At 45.5% G+C, this 17,625-nt stretch overlaps 3 protein-coding genes across 9 annotated transcripts in view; all 3 read right to left on the reverse strand.

Moving 5' to 3' along the window:
• LOC102452245 (uncharacterized) overlaps positions 1–17,625 on the reverse strand; it is a 505,721-nt gene that overhangs the window by 265,738 nt on the left and 222,358 nt on the right.
• Positions 1–17,625, reverse strand: part of LOC102443700 (uncharacterized) — a 92,552-nt gene that overhangs the window by 74,179 nt on the left and 748 nt on the right. For 2 of the 5 annotated variants that reach the window (XM_075913928.1, XM_075913927.1), the window contains exons 1-2: positions 15,622–15,779; positions 13,972–14,166 (exon numbers count right to left, since the gene is read on the reverse strand). In XM_075913928.1, the coding sequence (XP_075770043.1) occupies positions 13,972–14,166; positions 15,622–15,628 (202 nt within the window). In that variant the 5' untranslated portion in view covers positions 15,629–15,779. Of the gene's footprint in view, positions 1–13,971; positions 14,167–15,621; positions 15,780–17,625 lie in introns of those variants that run through there. The other 3 variants (XM_075913920.1, XM_075913921.1, XM_075913922.1) reach the window with 2 other exon arrangements.
• On the reverse strand, positions 7,309–14,092 carry LOC102463681 (uncharacterized). Of its 3 annotated transcripts, none has more exons than XM_075914014.1 (3): positions 13,972–14,092; positions 10,745–12,252; positions 7,309–9,754 (listed from the first exon to the last, which is right to left on the reverse strand). In XM_075914014.1, exon 3 carries the CDS (start codon positions 9,741–9,743, stop codon positions 8,388–8,390), a length of 1,356 nt encoding a protein of 451 aa, XP_075770129.1. In that variant the 5' UTR covers positions 9,744–9,754; positions 10,745–12,252; positions 13,972–14,092; the 3' UTR covers positions 7,309–8,387. The 3 variants fall into 3 exon arrangements, with proteins under 3 accessions (XP_075770129.1, XP_075770128.1, XP_075770127.1); XM_075914013.1 differs by lacking the exons at positions 10,745–12,252; positions 13,972–14,092 and adding exons at positions 10,065–10,178; positions 10,268–10,726 and having other exon boundaries at positions 7,309–9,751; XM_075914012.1 differs by lacking the exons at positions 10,745–12,252; positions 13,972–14,092 and adding exons at positions 10,065–10,178; positions 10,268–10,726.

Raw genomic sequence — 17,625 nt, forward strand, 5'->3', positions numbered from 1 at the left:
CTGTAAGAAATCAGTGCTTTTTGCGGAAATACTATGCTGCTCCTGTTCAGGCAAAAGTCCCTTTTGCGCGAAACTTTTGCGCAAAAGGGCCAGTGTAGACAGCTCAGATTTGTTTTGCGCAAAAAAGCCCCGATCGCGAAAATGGCGATCGGGGCTTTTTTGCGCAAAGTGCGTCTAGATTGTTCACGGATGCTTTTCCGCAAAAAGTGCTTTTGCGGAAAAGCATCCGTGCCAATCTAGATGCTCTTTTTCGAAAATGCTTTTAATGGAAAACTTTTCCGTTAAAAGCATTTCCGGAAAATCATGCCAGTCTAGACGTAGCCCCTAGGTGGTGTGGTCACCACACACCCAGACTCCAGCCCTAGTGCTTGGGCAGCCAGACAGGACAGTTGCTACCTGTGATGGGGTGGACTAGTCCCTGACCCCTCCCTACTGGAGGCCTTGTGGTTGCTCCAGAAAAAAGGGCAGTAGAGAGGTCCTCCAAACAGGCTAGAGTGGCTGCAGGGGAAGCAGCCATTCAGGGGCCAGGAGGGCCATATAAAAGGATCTGCAGAACAGAGCAGAAGTTAGTTGCCAGGAGTGAAGCCTGGGTGATGGGAAAAGTAGTAGTTCTACAGACAGCTTAGAGTGGAGAGCTCACAGCAACCAGAACAGAGCCCTGAGGTGAGGGTACAGCTGGTGCAGGGCTGCGGGGAAGTGGGCCAGGGAATTAGAGCAGCTGTGGAACAGTCATAGCATACAGCTGCTATCTACAAGGTCCCTGTGCTGGAGCTCAGAGCAGAGAGTGGGACTGGGGACCTTAACCCCTATCAGCCATTGGGGGAAGTGGTCTGAACACTGAGACATCCTGGGGGGAACGGGGGAATTGGACTAGAGTGGCCCATATAAAGGCAAAGATTTAAAGACATAGTCTCCAATGAAGAGCCCTGGGGCACCACTCTCATCTGGAACAGGGACACACTGATTTTCTTGTAAAGTTTTATTTCAAGGTGAATGCTTTCTCTGTGTACATGTTCTTTGGGTGGCGTGTGTAATGAAAAGGAATATAATTAAAATTTAGTGCAGGATCAGTCCCCTCATTTATTACCTAAAGTTAATTGGAGTTTTAGCATTAGCTTCAATGGGCCACAGTTACATTCACTGGGTTTTTTCTTTTTTTCATATAAAATTTCTGTTTTCATAGTCACTGTGAAATGCATTCTTCTCTTATATGACACATTTCAGTAAGTTTACACTATTAGAACTATAGGCAATAATTCACTTTTGTTTTTGACAAATGTTATCCAGGTTATTTTCAAAGAGCAATAACAATCTACACATTTTGAGCAATGACTTCTGTGTTTAATAATTGTTAACATCTAATTGTCCCAGAATAAATATTGGCTTGATAAAAGCCATTAAGGCTTTTGCAGATGTCTTATGCAGACATGTTTTATTTACAGTAGATGTATGCCTTGTAAATCACTCTAGTTAAGAAACTAATTTTATGTCATATCTCCACCTGCTCCGATTAGCAGAGGGGAAATGTTACCACTTTTGGGAATGATTAGAATGATCATTCTTAGAATGATTCCCTTGCAGTGTCCCACCAGTTCCATCAAAGTCCTCAGAAAGACATCAAGAAACTGTCAAAGCAAGACTGGCACTGATTGATGTGGCACCATTTCAATTTTTATGAAAATATATTTTTCAATATGAATATGGATAACTCAGTTATGCTTTATGCAAACTGGGGCATATGACATGGCACTCAAGCGCTTGTAACCCCCCTGAATGCAGTCAAAACATTCTTGTCAAAGTATGACCCAAATTGAGGCTATTTAAGCAGAATAAACCACACTTAACAATGCATAGGTCTTGTCAAAGGTAAGATAGGACATTTTGAGCTATGTGGCTAACTTTCATGAAAGCTTTTGAAAGCCTGTCCACACACAATCAATAGAGATCAAGTTTCATGTACATGAATCAGATCACGTATAAAAATTTAATTGCATAAATGGGAACAATAAATGTAACAGGACAAATAATGTTAAATAAAAAAAAATCCAAGGGGCGTCAAGCATGAGAAGTTAAGTTTTTGGAATATTATGAATTTAAAACAGACTATCTGCAACTCCCTTTACCAGCTGTATTGGTGTTTACAAGGCTGACATTTTCCTTAAAACATGTAGATGGTATCATGAGCTTCTGTGGGCACAACCCACTTCTTCAGATGAATGGAATTATTAAAGGTCCAGTTTCTAAATAAAAAATGATAAAAACTGGATAAAAAACTGAATAAAAATTTTATTTCTAAATAAAAATGGGAAACTGGACCTTTAATAACTCCATTCATCTGAAGAAGTAGGCTGTGCCCACAAAAGTTTATGATACCATCTATGTGTTTTTTTAGTCTCTAAGGGTATGTCTAGACTACATGGCTCCGTCGACGGAGCCATGTAGATGAGTTTACTAGACATAGGAAAATGAAGCGGCGATTTAAATAATCACCGCTTCATTTACATTAAAATGGCCACCGCGTTGTGCAGATCAGCTGTTTGGTGGCACAGCGGGGAAGTCTGGATGAGCTGCGGTCGACAAGGGAAGCCTTTGTCAACAGTATTCCTCGTGAAATCACCACTTCATTTTCCTCCATCGATGGAGCCACGTAGTCTAGACATACCCTAAGGTGCTGCAAGACTATTTGTTGTTTAAGTTTTTCCAGTTACAGACTAACTTGGCTACCCCTCTAAAGCTTTTGAATATTTGCCTTAGTGCTCCTTGGCTACGTCTAGACTGCCATGATTTTCTGGAAATGCTTTTAACGGAAAAGTTTTCCGTTAAAAGCATTTTTGGAAAAGAGCATCTAGATTGGCACGGACGCTTTTCCACAAAAGCACTTTTTGCGGGAAAGCATCCATGCTAATCTAGACGCGCTTTTGCCCCGATCGCTTTTGCGCAAAACAGCACTGTGCTGTCTACACTGGCCCTCTTGTGCAAATGATTTGCGCAAGAGGGCTTTTGCCTGAATGGGAGCAGCACAGTATTTCCCGCAAGAACACTGACAATCTTACATGAGATCGTCAGTGTTCTTGCGGAAATTCAAGCGGCCAGTGTAGACAGCTGGCAAGTTTTTCTGCAAAAGCAGCTGATTTTGCAGAAAAACTGGCCAGTCTAGACACAGCCCTTGTGAGTAACACACTTGGCTGTAATTCAGAAGAAGCTGCAAGAAATACTAAAGCCATGGGGACAGACACATTTCTTTAGCATGCTGATCACTGGCAGGGGATCTATTTGAAACAAAATGACTGTAGAGGTTGCTTTAGTTTCCTTAGTCCCTCTCAACATGTAGGCTAGTCTGCACTAATGGACTGATGTGGCTGACAAACAAAAGGCATGAGATGGAGACAAATCGACATTTCCTTAGGGAGGAGAGGCAGTGAAGAATGATCTGCATCACAGTATCCCAATGGGCCTCACCTTCTTCATTCTATAAGGAAGAAGGAATCTTCTGAAAGAGGGGGATTTTCCAAAATTTGGCTCAGTGTAGACGGGCCAAATTTTGGAAAAGCCTCTTCTGAAAAAAAAAAAATTTGGAAAAAGCTTTGCGTAGCTTTCTCTGCCTCCCCCCCGCCCCACCCCCAACCTGCCAAAAAAAAAAGCTGTAGTGTAGACCTCGCCTAATAGTCTCAGCTATACCTTAACCAATCATTCTAGTGAAATTTAACTAGCCAATCATCACATATTATAGCATGATTATCTAATCAGGTATATCCCATTACCATTTATACCCAGAAACATTAATTATACATCAGACAGAAACAATCAAAGAATCAGACAAAGGCAATACAGAGAAACAATAGAGAGGTGGGGAGCATGACAACAAAATTAAAAAAGAAATGAGAATTTCATAGTCCCAAATACTGATAAGTTATCCTAAACTCATGAACATAAGAACGGCCACACTGGGTCAAACCAATGGTCCATCTAGCCCAGAATCCTGTCAGCCGACAGTGGCCAATACCAGATGCCCCAGAGGGAGTGAACGCAACCGGTAATCCTCAGATTATCCCTCTCCTGTTACCCATTTCCAGACAAGAATCAAGTTGGTCCTTGCCAGACGGAAAGTATCAGCCTCATTTTTCTTTAAATCTTCTAGGCTCTTCCCTACATCTGGAGGTGATTGACTAGATGGCCTTTCTCATAGCCCCAAATTGCCATATTTCATTGGGAGAGGTCTGGAATGTGTCAGGACGTGACTGCATGTTTCCCAGCTTATGGCTGTCTCTGCTGCTTAGGCAAAGGCCTCAGACTGTCTCATACAGGCAGACTGTGGTTTGTTCCTTTGTTTTAATGCCCTGTAATTAGCAAAATGGTAAGAATCTAAAGAACAGGCCTTCCAAGCCCTAACATCTCATGAGGGATGAGGAGCACTAAGGCTTTCCCACATGCAGAATACTCTTCCCCAGAGCTTCTCTGAGGTTTATTAGGGGCTGAGCTCTCACGGAAATGTCCCAAATTCAGGGCGTTTAAAGAGTTCTTCCCTGTATGGAATCTCTGGAGGACAAGGACTGATCCCCCACAGAGGCTTTCCATGCCCTTAGCAATTCATAGGTGTGACGTTATCGGATGTTATGAACATATATAACATTGTTGCAACCATTGTTATATGCTTGCACCAAATCTTCTGCAAAGTGGGCCTAGTGAGATGACTTCAGAAACCTTATGATTTGTTGATTCTGTTTGTGACGGGGAGGTCAGAGGAGACCCCTTGGGGGTGCCTCCCAGAGGGCTGACAAGGCCACTGACGCTCACCTTCCTGCTCTTTGGAAGTCTCACCACTCGGTCCTGCTGGGCCCACAGCCAAGGCACCGAGCTGAGATCACTGCCCCCTTAGGAGCAAGTACAGACACTGAGGGTACATCTAGACTGCTTTCCTCTTCAGAAAGAGGAAATGCAAATTAAGCACTGATTAGCATATTCTCTCACTTCATTTGCATATTCTCTTCCGACCCTTTTTGCAGAAGGGATTTTTCACCAAAAAAAAGCAGTCTAGAGGTGGCTTTTTCATGAAAAAAAACCCCTTTTTTTGAAAGAACTCATAAACCTCATTTTTTGAGGAATACGGGTTCTTTCAATAAAGGGTTTTTTTTTTTTTTTTTGCAAAAAAGCCGCATCTAGACTGCATTTTTTGGAGAAAAACCTCTTCTGCAAAAAGGGTCGGAAGAGGATATGCAAATGAAGTGTCACATATGCTAATCAGAGCTTCATTTGCATTTCCTCTTTCGAAAGAGGAAAGCGGTCTAGATGTACCCTGCATCCCTTCAGGTCCAAGTAAAATGAATTTTAGGGCCCAGCTTTCCGGGATACCACTCCCCAGATCAGAACCCCAAATGAATAATTTAGGTAAGCCCTCTTTAACAATGTAAGAGGGAATGTACACACTGATTGCTCCCCTAGGTAATAATTATTTACACTGGGTTTGATAGAAAATAAAAGTGATTTTATCAAGTACAAGCAGTAGGATTTAAGTGGTTATAAATGAAAACAGGCAAAGTAGATTACAAACTCAAAATAACAGAAAACGCTTAGCTAATTCTACACTGAAACCTCAGTACAAACTTGTTACAGTTTCATTACAAACTCACCCTTAACTGTTTCTTTTCCAGACCAGCCTTCAAACCAGGGAAGCCTCCTTTTCCCTGAGGCCTTTGGTTCATTCCCCTGGGTGTGCCAAACAAAGACCCCCAACTCCTAATTTCCTATTGTTTTTAGTGATTCCCTTTTTGCGAGCGAAGTCACCTGGCCAATTGGGGTTGACATGTGATATCCCCAGACCAACCAGTGCTAAGACTTACAGGATAAAAGACATTTTTTAACAGCTGGTCATCAAGGCATTGAAGGTAACACCTGTGATGGCTTTCGTTCATACATTTAAAAACCATAAAGCATTCCACACTCCATATGTCTAATTTTACACACAAGAATGATACATACATCAAAATAAGACAAACAGATCGAGCGGATTGAGACATGAAGATTGATAGGTTACATGAAGCCATTTCTCCAAAGCATCTTTGAGTTATGCATATTTGTGTGAAACTCCATTTCATAAAGCATGAGGGGGGAGATCCAACACACTGTTCACACTTCTCATAAACATGTATCATTTTTGTATTTGAAGTTATGAGTATGAGGTTTGCCAGGTGTCCGATAGTGAACCGGACAGTCCAGTGTTTGGACTTTGTGTCCAGTAAACAAATAGAGAAAATGGCGGACATATAAATGTCTGATATTTTCTAATTAAGGAAGTTTTTCTGCTTTTCCCAGGCCTGACTCAGTGCCCGACAAAAGCCTGCTAGGAACACATGGCAATTAAAGGGGCCGTGACTGCATTTCAGCCCAACCTCCCACATCCCCACTCTCCAGCGCTTTTTTTTTTTAATCTGGTATTTTTTTTTAAACCATCTGGCAACCCTAATGGCTATGTACTTGTATTTCACATGTTTGCTTGGAGCTTATGAACAAGGTTCACTCAGCTATCATGAAAGCGTCACTAGTCAAATGAATAGCAGTACTTGTCTGACAATCCACCTCAATCTACAGTTGGAGACTTTGCTGTATACCTTAACACCAGCATGTAAGCCATGGCTGTTGGCCTAAAAAGGATTGAGTTATGCATGGACAGTTGATTTGCTCATGTGATAAACTCCATTTTGGGAAGTACTTTCACATAAGGGCTGTGTCTACACTGGGCCACTTATTCTGGAAAAGCAGCCGCTTTTCCAGAATAACTTGCCAGCTGTCTACACTGGCCCCTTGAATTTCCGGAAAAGCACTGACGATCTACTGTAAAATTATCAGTGTTTTTCCGGAAAAACTATGTTGTTCCTGTTGGGCCAAAGTCCTTTTCTGGAAAAACTGTTCCGGAAAAGGGCCAGTGTAGACAGCACAGTAGTCTTTTCTGCAAAAAAAAAGCCCCGATCGCGAAAATGACGATTGGGGCTTTTTTGCGGAAAAGCGCGTCTACATTGGCCACGGACGCTTTTCCGGAAAAAGTGCTTTTCCGGAAAAGCATCCTGCCAATGTAGACGCACTTTTTCCGGAAATACTTATAACGGAAAACTGTTCCATTTTAAGCATTTCCGGAAAAGGGTGCCAGTGTAGACATAGCCAAGGAGAACAATGGATTTCCCTCCACCTGGGCAAGGGTACAAAGAGAGCCCTAGAGGCTCCTATGATTTTATCTTCATTCCATTTCATCACTTCAGGAGCATCTTTGCTATGAATTGAGTCCAAAAGGACTTATGACCCAGCCTAACAAAGGACGTATCCCAGAAATGTTTAAGATAGTTTATTCTACTTCTGCTACAAGCCTGCACCAGGATCTTTGTAATTGGTTTATGTAATTTGTTTCTATTCATAACCTCTCATCTGTGCATGGTGTGATGCTGGTTGTGGCACAGGAGAAGCTAACATGTCTAAGGGGATTGCTTGTGTGTATTCTTGCAGCAAACAGCACTCTTTATGATTGGTTTGGTGTGCAGTATAGTGGAGGATCCTCCCCATCTTGGGCTGTCAATAGCTCTGTCTTGACCCTCTCAGCAGTGCCCCCAGAAAAGCTGCTATATTACAATAGGGTGTCTCTCATCTTTAGGTTGTTCAATATAATAGAAAGTATGAGCAATGACAAACTTCTGCTTGAATAATATGTCACATTTCTCACCTGACATATTCAATGAAGTATCAGCTTCAGTGTAACGTTTGGCTAGCCAGAGCAGATGTAGGGTTTCTCGCCTGTGTGTGTTCTTTAGTGAATGATATTTGAGGTACAACTGAAGCTTTACCCCCATTCAAAACAGTCAAAAACAGGGGTGAAGAACCTTTTTGGAGTTAGGGGCCACTAACCCACCAAGATATTAGTCAGGGGATGAACAAAAGTGAGAAGCACACACACAAAAACCTGCTTGCCCAGCTGTGGCCACCCCTTCCTCCCTAAAGGAATCCCTTCAGGGAAGGGGTTTCCCTTCCCGCCAGGGACTCCCCTCTCCTCCTTCCCTCCTGGGCCCTGCATGCCTCCATAATAGCTCCAGCCCTCTGCAGCTGCCGCGTGTGTGTGTGTGTGTGTGTGGGGGGGGGGGGGTAGTAAGCACAGAAACAATGGAGCTCTTGTTTATTCAGGAGCTTCGGCACAGAGCTTTCCCACCTCAAGCCCACTATCCTGAGCATCTCTTCCATGTGTAGGAGAGGAACTGGAAGTGTCCGGCCCATGCTACAGGAGAGGCTGGGGGAAAATTTTAAAACAGCCACAGGGACCCCCTGCTGCATTTCATGGCTGCTGGACTCTCCCCCATCCCTTCAAGAGTCAGATTAAATTGTTTGACAGGCTGGACAGTCCCCACCCACAATCAAAGGGTTTCCCTCCTCCAGCTATGGATTCTCTGATGTGTAATTAGGTTTGCGTTCTGACTGAAGCTTTTCCCACACTCAGGGCAGCTGTAGGGTTTCTCCCCAGTGTGGGTTCTGAGATGATTAACAAGATGCGAGCGCTGACTGAAGCTTTTCCCACAGTCAGAGCAGTCAAAGGGTTTCTCCCCTGTGTGGATTCTCTTATGTCTAACAAGTTGTGAGCTCCCGCGGAAGGTTTTCCCACACACAGAGCAGTTGAAGGGCTTCTCGCCTGTGTGGATTCTCTGATGACTAATAAGACTTGACTGCCGCGGGAAGCTTTTCCCACAGTCAGAGCAGGCAAACGCAGTCTTCTCTATGTGGATCCTCTGATGTTTAATCAGCTGTGGGCTCCCACAAAAGCTTTTCCCACACTCAGAGCAGTTAAAGGGCTTCTCTTCAGTGTGGATTCTCCTATGTCTAACAAGGTGTGAGCTCCTAGTGAAACTTTTCCCACAGTCCGAACAATCAAAAGCGTTCTCCCTTGTGTGGATTCTCCTGTGTCTAAGAAGTTGTGTGCTCCCACAGAAGCTTTTCCCACAATCAGCGCAGTTAAAGGTCTTCTCTCCTACGCAAATTCTCTGATGACTAATTAGACCGGAGTGCCTACTGAAGCTTTTCCCACAGTCAGAGCAGTCAAACGGTTTCTCCCCTGTGTGGACTCTCTGGTGTGTCACCAGGTGGGCGTTCTGACTGAAGCTTTTCCCACAGTTAGAGCAGCTAAAGGGCTTCTCTCCTTTGTGGATTCTTCTGTGTCTAACAAGGTGTGATCTCTGACGGAAGCTTTTCCCACAATCAGAGCAGTTATGTGGTTTCTCCCGTGTATGTATTATTTGATGGCTAGTAAGGCCTGAGCGCCAACTAAAGCATTTCCCACAGTCGGAGCATTTGAAAGGCTTCTCTCCTGTGTGGGCTCTTTGATGTTCTATAAGAGTTGCAAGCGGAGAGAAGCTTTTCCTGCTGTCAGAGCAGTTGAAACTTTCCTCTCCTGAGTGAATTTTCTGGTGTAAAAAAAGGATCATTTTCAATCTGAAGCCTTTTCCACATTTATCGCAAGTGTAGGGTCCCTCTGGATGGGGAATTTTCTGTTGAATAGCTTTTGTATTTCTTTTCACCCCTCTGCTCCTGTGAGTGGATTTACCCTGTCCCTCCACTGCACAATTTCCCTGCTGCTGTCGTAGGCTATGCTGACTCTCACGGGTCTTGTCAGGACTCTGAGAAACATGCTCTTCAGATCTTCCCAGAAACATGCCATGTGGAGTCATTCGCTCCAGTCCTTCCTGCTGAAGACTCTCCCCCTTGTTCTCACTCGCCATCCCATCACCTGCTGGGATGGAGAAAATACAGAGAATGACTCCTGTCTGGATTCTGAGCTGAAAGGAAAACTCTGAAAGGGGAAGAGAAAAGGGGGAACATACCCAAATAATGACTGGAAAGGTGAATAATCATGAGCTGAGTTCATCCTTTTCCTCCACAGCCCTTCCCCAGAGGAGAGACCCCATCCCTTCCCCCTCCTGCCCTCTGACTGGAGCTGAAGACAGGCTGAAGTGCATTTTCATCAAGGCTCACTGACACAAGCAACACCTCGTATGAGGACACAGAAATTGCTTTCTGAGTCAGTTTAGTGGATTGCTCACCGTTGTGGATGTGTCTGATGATTTCTCCTTCCTCAAAGCCCTGGAGCCCTGGGATCCACAGCTCCTCCCCTCGCTCAACCCAGGAAATCACATCAGCTTTGGAGATTGGAAATCCTGCTCAGGAAGCAATTAATCAAGTTCTGATCTTGTTCATTAAGATCTGTGCCATTACTACTTCCAGACCCAGCATCTCAATCACTCACCTGGAGAGGCTCCTTCCCCCTCTTGCAGAGACTGAGCTCCGGCTGGTACAAGATTCCAGGACACACACATCTGCAGCAAAGATGCATCCCTCCACATACACCCCAACCTTGGGAATGGCCCCGTTTATTCCCCAGGGGAGCCGAGCGCTCTGCTACACTATCTAGGGCAGTGTTTTCCATTTTTATTTGGCCACAGAACCCTTTAAAACTCGAAAGAATTTTGCAGAACTCCTAATAACAGTCTAATATATGGAGCTGAAAAAACAGACCACAAATAAGTAAGTATAATAATAAACAAATGCTAAATAAGGTCATGAGATCAATATTTAGATTTAAAAACAAAAAATCGCAAACAGTAGAGTCTCGATTATCCAACCTAAATGGGACCAGAGGATGGTCGGATAAAGGAAATGTCAGATAATACGGAAAATTCTTTTAATACAGTAATTAATTTTATAAATTTGAACTTTGTAATACCTTGAGAGGTCCAGTTCTAAACCTCCTGAATCTGCTGCCTTGACCAGCCCTTGTATTTCTCCCCAACCGGGAGTAAGATCCAGGGCTCTGCCTTGCGGCGGGAGCACAGCCTTTGCCATGCACCACTCCATGTCCCCTAGCGATGACGTGACGCAGGCAAGGTGCTTGCTGCTTTCCTCAGAAACAGGAAAAACAGGGGAAAAAAGCTACTTTGCTGATGGTGAATTCTTCAGCCACAAGAGGGAGCTGCAGACCTGCCAACCAGATCTCCCGCCCAGCCCTGGAACAGGGAAAAGGGAAAACAAGGCCATTGTCCAGTCTCCCTGGAGCCCCTTGCCATGATGTGATGGGCGGTACGTTGGATAACACGGCATGTCGGATAAACGAAGGTCAGATAATTGAGACTTTACTGTAATATTAATTTTTTAAAAATCATAACATGTTATTGTAATGGAATTTTCTCCTGGAACCCTTATTTTCACTTTGCTGAACCCAGGGTTCTGTGGAACACCATTTGGGAAACAGTGCTCTAGGGTACAACTCAGTCGCCCCTGTGGCCTGTTCCATCCCCCCTTCCTAGGGTAGGACAGGAACACACTGCTCAGGATATGAGCTCTAGTGAGGTCTTGCAGGTCTGACACCAAGACCCACAAGCAGGGCTCAGACTGCTGCTGCCACATAGCAGGTCACGAGGACTTGGAGAGAAAGCCTGTGTTGGCTGTTCAGCTGCTCTCGTGGGGCAGGGGGGGCTTGTAGTCCCCAGGTGAATGCCCTATCCCCTAGGTCACTCAGTAACCCACCCCATCTCTTTATCTTCTGGGCATCCCTTATCCTGCCGAGCCAGCTCTTGCTCTAGGACAGCTCTAGCTCCCCAAGGGCTCTGTGCGCAAAGCTCCTGGCTGGGGGGCTCGGCTCGCCCGGTTCTTTGGCTCAGATTCCCTTCTTGGTCCAGGAGGCGGTAGAGGAAGTTGTCTGAACGGTGAGATGAATCCTTGGCTGGACATGTCAGACCCTACCTATGCTGTAGACCAGTGTTTCCCAATTTTATTTTGGCCACGGAACCCCTAGTTGCCTAAAATTAAAATAAATAAATAAATAAATAAAAAAGGCCTCTCGGCCATGGCTCTGTCTCTAACAGAACCCTTCGCGGATCCCCAGGGTTCCCCAGACCACCAATTGGAAAACACTGCTCTAGACTCCTGACCCTGACTGCATGTGTGGGCCCTGCCAGCTGCTCACAATAGCTGCCGCTCCCGTGGCTGGCCATGGCAGCATTGGGCTGTGCTGCTTCTCCAGGGTGTGTGGCTGTTACTGCAGCTGAGTTCCCCCTCTGCTGCCTCGGTTCTACTCTGCCAGCAGCAGCAGCAGCCTTGTTGTGTGGTTCCCCAACCTTACTCTCATGGCCAGCCTGGCCTGCCATTTGTTGCCCCTTCCCTGATGTTTGTCCTTTGCACTTGTGGGTTGGGTTGGTCGATTTGGTGACTGGTCCTCATCTGCAATCCCATTTCCTTAGAGAGGAAATGCTTTAGTTAATTATGCTAATTAAATCAGTGAGCAATAATTTTTTATTTTGGGGGGAGGGGGAGGGGCACGCCAAGAATTTGGGAAGTGATCAAGGGCTGCACTCTTCCATTATATTAATGGAGGGTGTGGGGGCCTGGGATCGAGGTTGGGTGCAGAAAAGGAGCTTGGGGTAAGGGATTGGGATGTGGGGTCTGTGAGGGAGTTTTGGTGAAGTAGGGGATCATGACCTGGGCCAGGAATGCAGGAAGGGGTGCAGGAATTTGGGCTGTGACCAAGGATAGTAGATGGGGGTGCAACGTCCGAGAGGAGGGATGTAGGAGGGGATGCAATATCTGGGAAGGTGCTATTAACAGGTAGGTCAAAACCAGCCAATAGGAGCTACTGGGGGCAGGGGCAGCATGAGAAGCCTGTGTCTCCTCTCTCCAGGCTCTCAGCATTCAGAAACACACACACGGGGTCCTGCACCCAGCTTTCCTGAGTGCTGAGCAGGTGCAGGGCAGGCAGGGAGCCAGCAGAGGCTCTTGTGGCCAGATCCGGCTCACAGATCATCTTTTGCCCAGCCCTGGAGTAGAGGCTGGAGCAAGCTTCTCCACTTATAGGAGGCGGCAGCAGCAGTAGCCGCAGGCCGTGTTTTGGGCCCCGTGTAAACCCAAACCGCACTGACGGCCGCAAACAAATGGGCCAAGTATTGAGTAGCCTTGCCTTAGAGGGAAAAATGGATTGGAAGATACACATAATGGCTGTGCTACATGGGCAAGCCACATGCTCTGTCAGTGCCGCTGGCATCAGAGCCCCGGAAAGAGCTGCCCTGAGCAGCCTTAATGACGCTCTGTGGCACTAGCAGCGATTCAAACAGCACTGCAGCTGCTACAGCAAGCGAAGATTATCAGTTACAGCACCACCTGGGATCTCCAGTGTCAATCAAGACTCCATGGTGCTCTTGGGGTGCTTATATGGAGTTGAGCACCTCCCCTATGTAATATATGTACCCTTCGCCAGCCCTGTGAAAGAAGGACACACTGTAATAGCTATTACAGAGACAGGGGACTGAGCCATAGGAAGTCTAAGTGACTTGCCAAGGGTCTCACTGGAAGTCTGTGTCAGGGCAGGGAATTAAAAGCAAGTCTCCAGACACCACGTGCAATGCCTGAAACGCAAGAGAAGCTCTGCTCACGTTAATCTACTACAGAGCTGCCCCCCATAGAATGCCAGCAGTGCATGAAGTGCCACATCCACCCTCTCAGCCCCCACACGCAGGCCCTCTCACTGGCAGGGGGGATGTCACACAGATCAGCCACAGTCAGGAAAGGACTCAGGGAACCGCATCCTTCTTCCAGCAGCTGAGCCCACTGGCACAAGGGGGATCCTGCAGGCACTAACAGCAGCTGAACCCAACCTCAGAACTCTGGTACCTGCTGTTCCTGCCTGGGGCCTTCCACTGACACCTCCGGCTGAGGCACAACATGGGCAAGATGCTGGGGAAGCACATTGAGACCTTGGCTGTGCACCATTTTTATGTCCCTGAACCTACTTCCCCAGGAAGGGGCATGGAGGGGACAGTCTCTCACACAGGAGCCAGGATTATTGGGGCTCATACTCCTGACATTGGGGGCAGAGGGTAATGAGGGACCCTGAACCAAACCCAACCCAGCTGCTTCAGAACCCACCCAGCTCCTGATACCCGAGGGGACAGGAATCCTTACCCAGCCAGCTCACAGCCTCATAATTCTCCTGCATCACATCCCAGTAGAGGGCTCTCTGGCCCGGGTCCAGCAGAGCCCATTCCTCCTCAGAGAAATACACAGCCACCTCCTCGAAGCTCACCGGCTCCTCCACAGCCATTTCCTGTCCCTGGCTCTGCAGGCAGGAGGCTGAGCTGGAGCAAGACATGGGTGTTCCTGTCAGAGGAGAAGGACAATTGGAGACATTTCAGAAGGGGCTTTAATCTTTTCCACCCCTCATTCTTCCCAGAATCCATCCCTGGTGACACACATGCTAGACTCTGCCATTCTGGGCAAATGCTTGAGTCTAGATAGTCTATACACGGCACTCATAAGTTAGATCCCAAATCCACATTCATTTCTCTCAATACCTGCCTTGAGTTTCAACATTCCTGGGCCTGCAACAGTAGAATTCAGTTCTCAGTGCCCAGTGTTTTCATTAAACAAGACACTTATTCTGCTGCCTGAACATGGATGTGGGTGTCTAAACATAGGCCCCTAGTCTTCCTCCATTTGTTTGTAGCACAAACTTTGGTTCTTTCTTCAGGACTAAAGTGACATTTTATAAACTCTCTTCAAAACACAGTTTAAAATACATTAATACAACTATTCAGATGCTTATTGTTAAACACATGTGGTCTACGTCTACACTGGCCCCTTTTCTGAAAGGGGCATGCTAATTTTAAACTTCAGAATAGGGAAATCCGCGGGGGATTTAAATATCCCCCGCAGGATTTAAATAAAGCTGTCCGCCGCTTTTTTCCGGCTTGTAGATTAGACGCTTTTTTCCGGCTTATCTACAAGCCGGAAAAAAGCGGCAGACATCTTTATTTAAATCCCGCGGGGGATATTTAAATCCCCCGCGGATTTCCCTATTCTGAAGTTTAAAATTAGCATGCTCCTTTCGGAAAAGGGGCCAGTGTAGACGTAGCCGGTGGACTGTTTGCAGGAGGAGGTCCTAAAATTCATTGCTGAAACAAAAGACAGGACTATGCAGCACTTTAAAGACTAAGTGCTGCATAGTCCTGTCTTTTGTTTCAGCAAGACCAGACTAACAGGGCTACATCTCTATTACTATTCTAAAATTCATGGATTGACAGTGTCTAAAGGGATCATTAGTCATGTACTCTGACCTCTTCTGTGGCACAGGCCAGTTCACTTAGCCCAGCTACCCAGGCACAAGGCTCTATTTCTCCAAAGTATGTTTTCTAGAAAGTCGTCCAGTGTTGGTTTTAAGACATCAAGAGATGGAGAATCCACCTCTTCCTTTGGCCATTTGTTTCAGTGGCTAATCATTTTCCCCATCAAACATTTGTGCCTCCTTTCTAGTCTGAAATTGTCTGGCTCCAGCTTTCAATTATTGGTTCTCGCTGAGCTGTATCCACTAGACTGCAGTTCCCCCCGTCCCCCATATACAGACGGATACAGTGGGAGCCAGTCAGCTCTCTGCCTACTTATTGTTTGAAAACAACTCCATATTTAAGCTGAACTGACTGAGATTGAAGGTGCTGTACTTTGTGTGCTTCTATTTCACACCTTTAGCATTGTACCCCATAGACAGACCCTTAATGCTGCTTCTCCATAACATGCACACAGACAGGGAGCTGCCGACATTCAGATGTAAATAAATACCTGTCATGGCAAAGCAGCAAGGTTAGCCTCACAATCTGCATCAAAGCAGTAACAATAAGTAACAATAATGTTTCACTGTGCATCTGAGTCAGCATTATAGTCTGTGACCTCATTGCTCAGCAAATCTGTTTTCAGACATGAATAAACATGCATTAGTTGTTACCCTGCAGAAACATAAGAAACATAAGAGGGAGCCACTTTTGGTGGTCAGAACTAGCCCCCCCAGACCATTGCCAAAAAAAAAAAATGCATTTTTTAAAACCCCTGGAGTTTGGCAACACAGAGTAGTAGGACTGTCCAAGTGAAGAGCACCATTGGAATGTATTGTAACAGTAGGATGTGTCTAGACTGGCAATTTTTTCCGCAAAATCTGATTTTGCAGAAAAACTTGCCAGCTGTCTACACTGGCCCCTTGAATTTCCGGAAAAGCACTGACGATCTCATGTAAAATCATCAGTGCTTTTCCGGAAATACTATGCTGCTCCCGTTCGGGCAAAAGTCTTTTTCCAAAAGACTTTTGCACAAAAGGGCCAGTGTAGACAGCACAGTACTGTTTTCCGCAAAAAAGCCCCGATCGCGAAAATGGCGATCGGGGCTTTTTTGCGGAAAACCGCATCTAGATTGGCTTTTGCAGAAAAGCATCCTGCCAACCTAGATGCGATTTTTCTGAAAATGCTTTTAATGGAAAACTTTTCCATTAAAAGCATTTTTGGAAAATCATGCCAGTCTAGACTTAGCCTAAATGTAGCACACATAGAAACGATAACGCTGAAATATGATATTAGAAGTACAAATATTTCAGTAAAATTCTGAATATTTATATATGCAATGAAGTAATAAGACTGAAGTGTTCGCAGAACAGGGGATTACTTACAGAAATGCAGATTTTTCTAATAAGTTTGCAAGTACCAAATTATTTTCACAAGTCTCTCCGTGTGGACACATTTAATTATCTGCCCTGCAGTGAATATTCACAGGGAGCAAAATCTACCCCCACTGGCCGGCGATGTGAAAAAGCACTAGGGCTTAGGGTGACCGTATTTCCCGCTGCTGAACACTGGATACCTGCGCTACATCTACATTAGAACGTCAGTGTTCTTGCGCAAGAACTGCTCGCCAGTGTAGACAGGCAGCATGTTTTTGCGCAAAATCATGCCAATATAGACACAGCCCTGGGCTACGTCTACATTGTCATGATTTTGCGCAAAAACATGCTGCCTGTCTACACTGGTGAGGACTTATTGCGCAAGAACACTGACGTTCTAATGTGTGAAATCAGGGCTTCTTGCGCAAGAACTATGATGCTCCCACTCAAGAATAAGCCCTCTTGCACAACTGTCCTCGCACATGAGGCCAGTGTAGACAGGCAACATGAGTTTCTTGTGCAAGAAAGCCCTATGGCTAAAATGGCCGTCGGAGCTTTCTTGCGCAAGAGAGCGTCTACACTGGGATGTAGAATAGTGATAGAAAATGTAGCCATGTTAGTCTGGTGTAGCTGAATCAAAAACCAGGACTATGTAGGACTTTATGCCTGAGTTTGAATAAAGAATCTAATTACCTTACCCATTACAAAGATAGCTTCCCCAATTATCACTTCTAATATCATTAGCTCACAGACATTTACCTTCCCCCCTCCATCCCCCTTCTGTTCTGAAATTTGATTTGTCCTTTTCCTACGTGTTCTTTTTTTTTTTTAATTGTATCCTTTGTTATATATGGTTGTGACAATTTTCTTCCACTATTTGTTCTGAGGAAGTGGGTCTGGCCCACAAAAGCTCATCACCTAATAAACCATCTTGTTAGTCTTCTAAAGTGCTACATAGTCCTGTTTTTTGATTCAGCTATACTGGGAGGGATGCTCTTGCGCAAAGGCGCCTCTCTTGGGCAAAGGCACATGCCAGTGTAGACACTCTCTTGTGCAAATACTGTAAGGCAAGGGGGGAGGGATAGCTCAGTGGTTTGAGCATTGGCCTGTTAAACCCTGGGTTGTGAGTTCAATCCTTG

Source organism: Pelodiscus sinensis, chromosome 32 (genome assembly GCF_049634645.1).
Source record: "Pelodiscus sinensis isolate JC-2024 chromosome 32, ASM4963464v1, whole genome shotgun sequence".
NCBI classification, from domain to species: Eukaryota; Metazoa; Chordata; order Testudines; family Trionychidae; genus Pelodiscus; species Pelodiscus sinensis.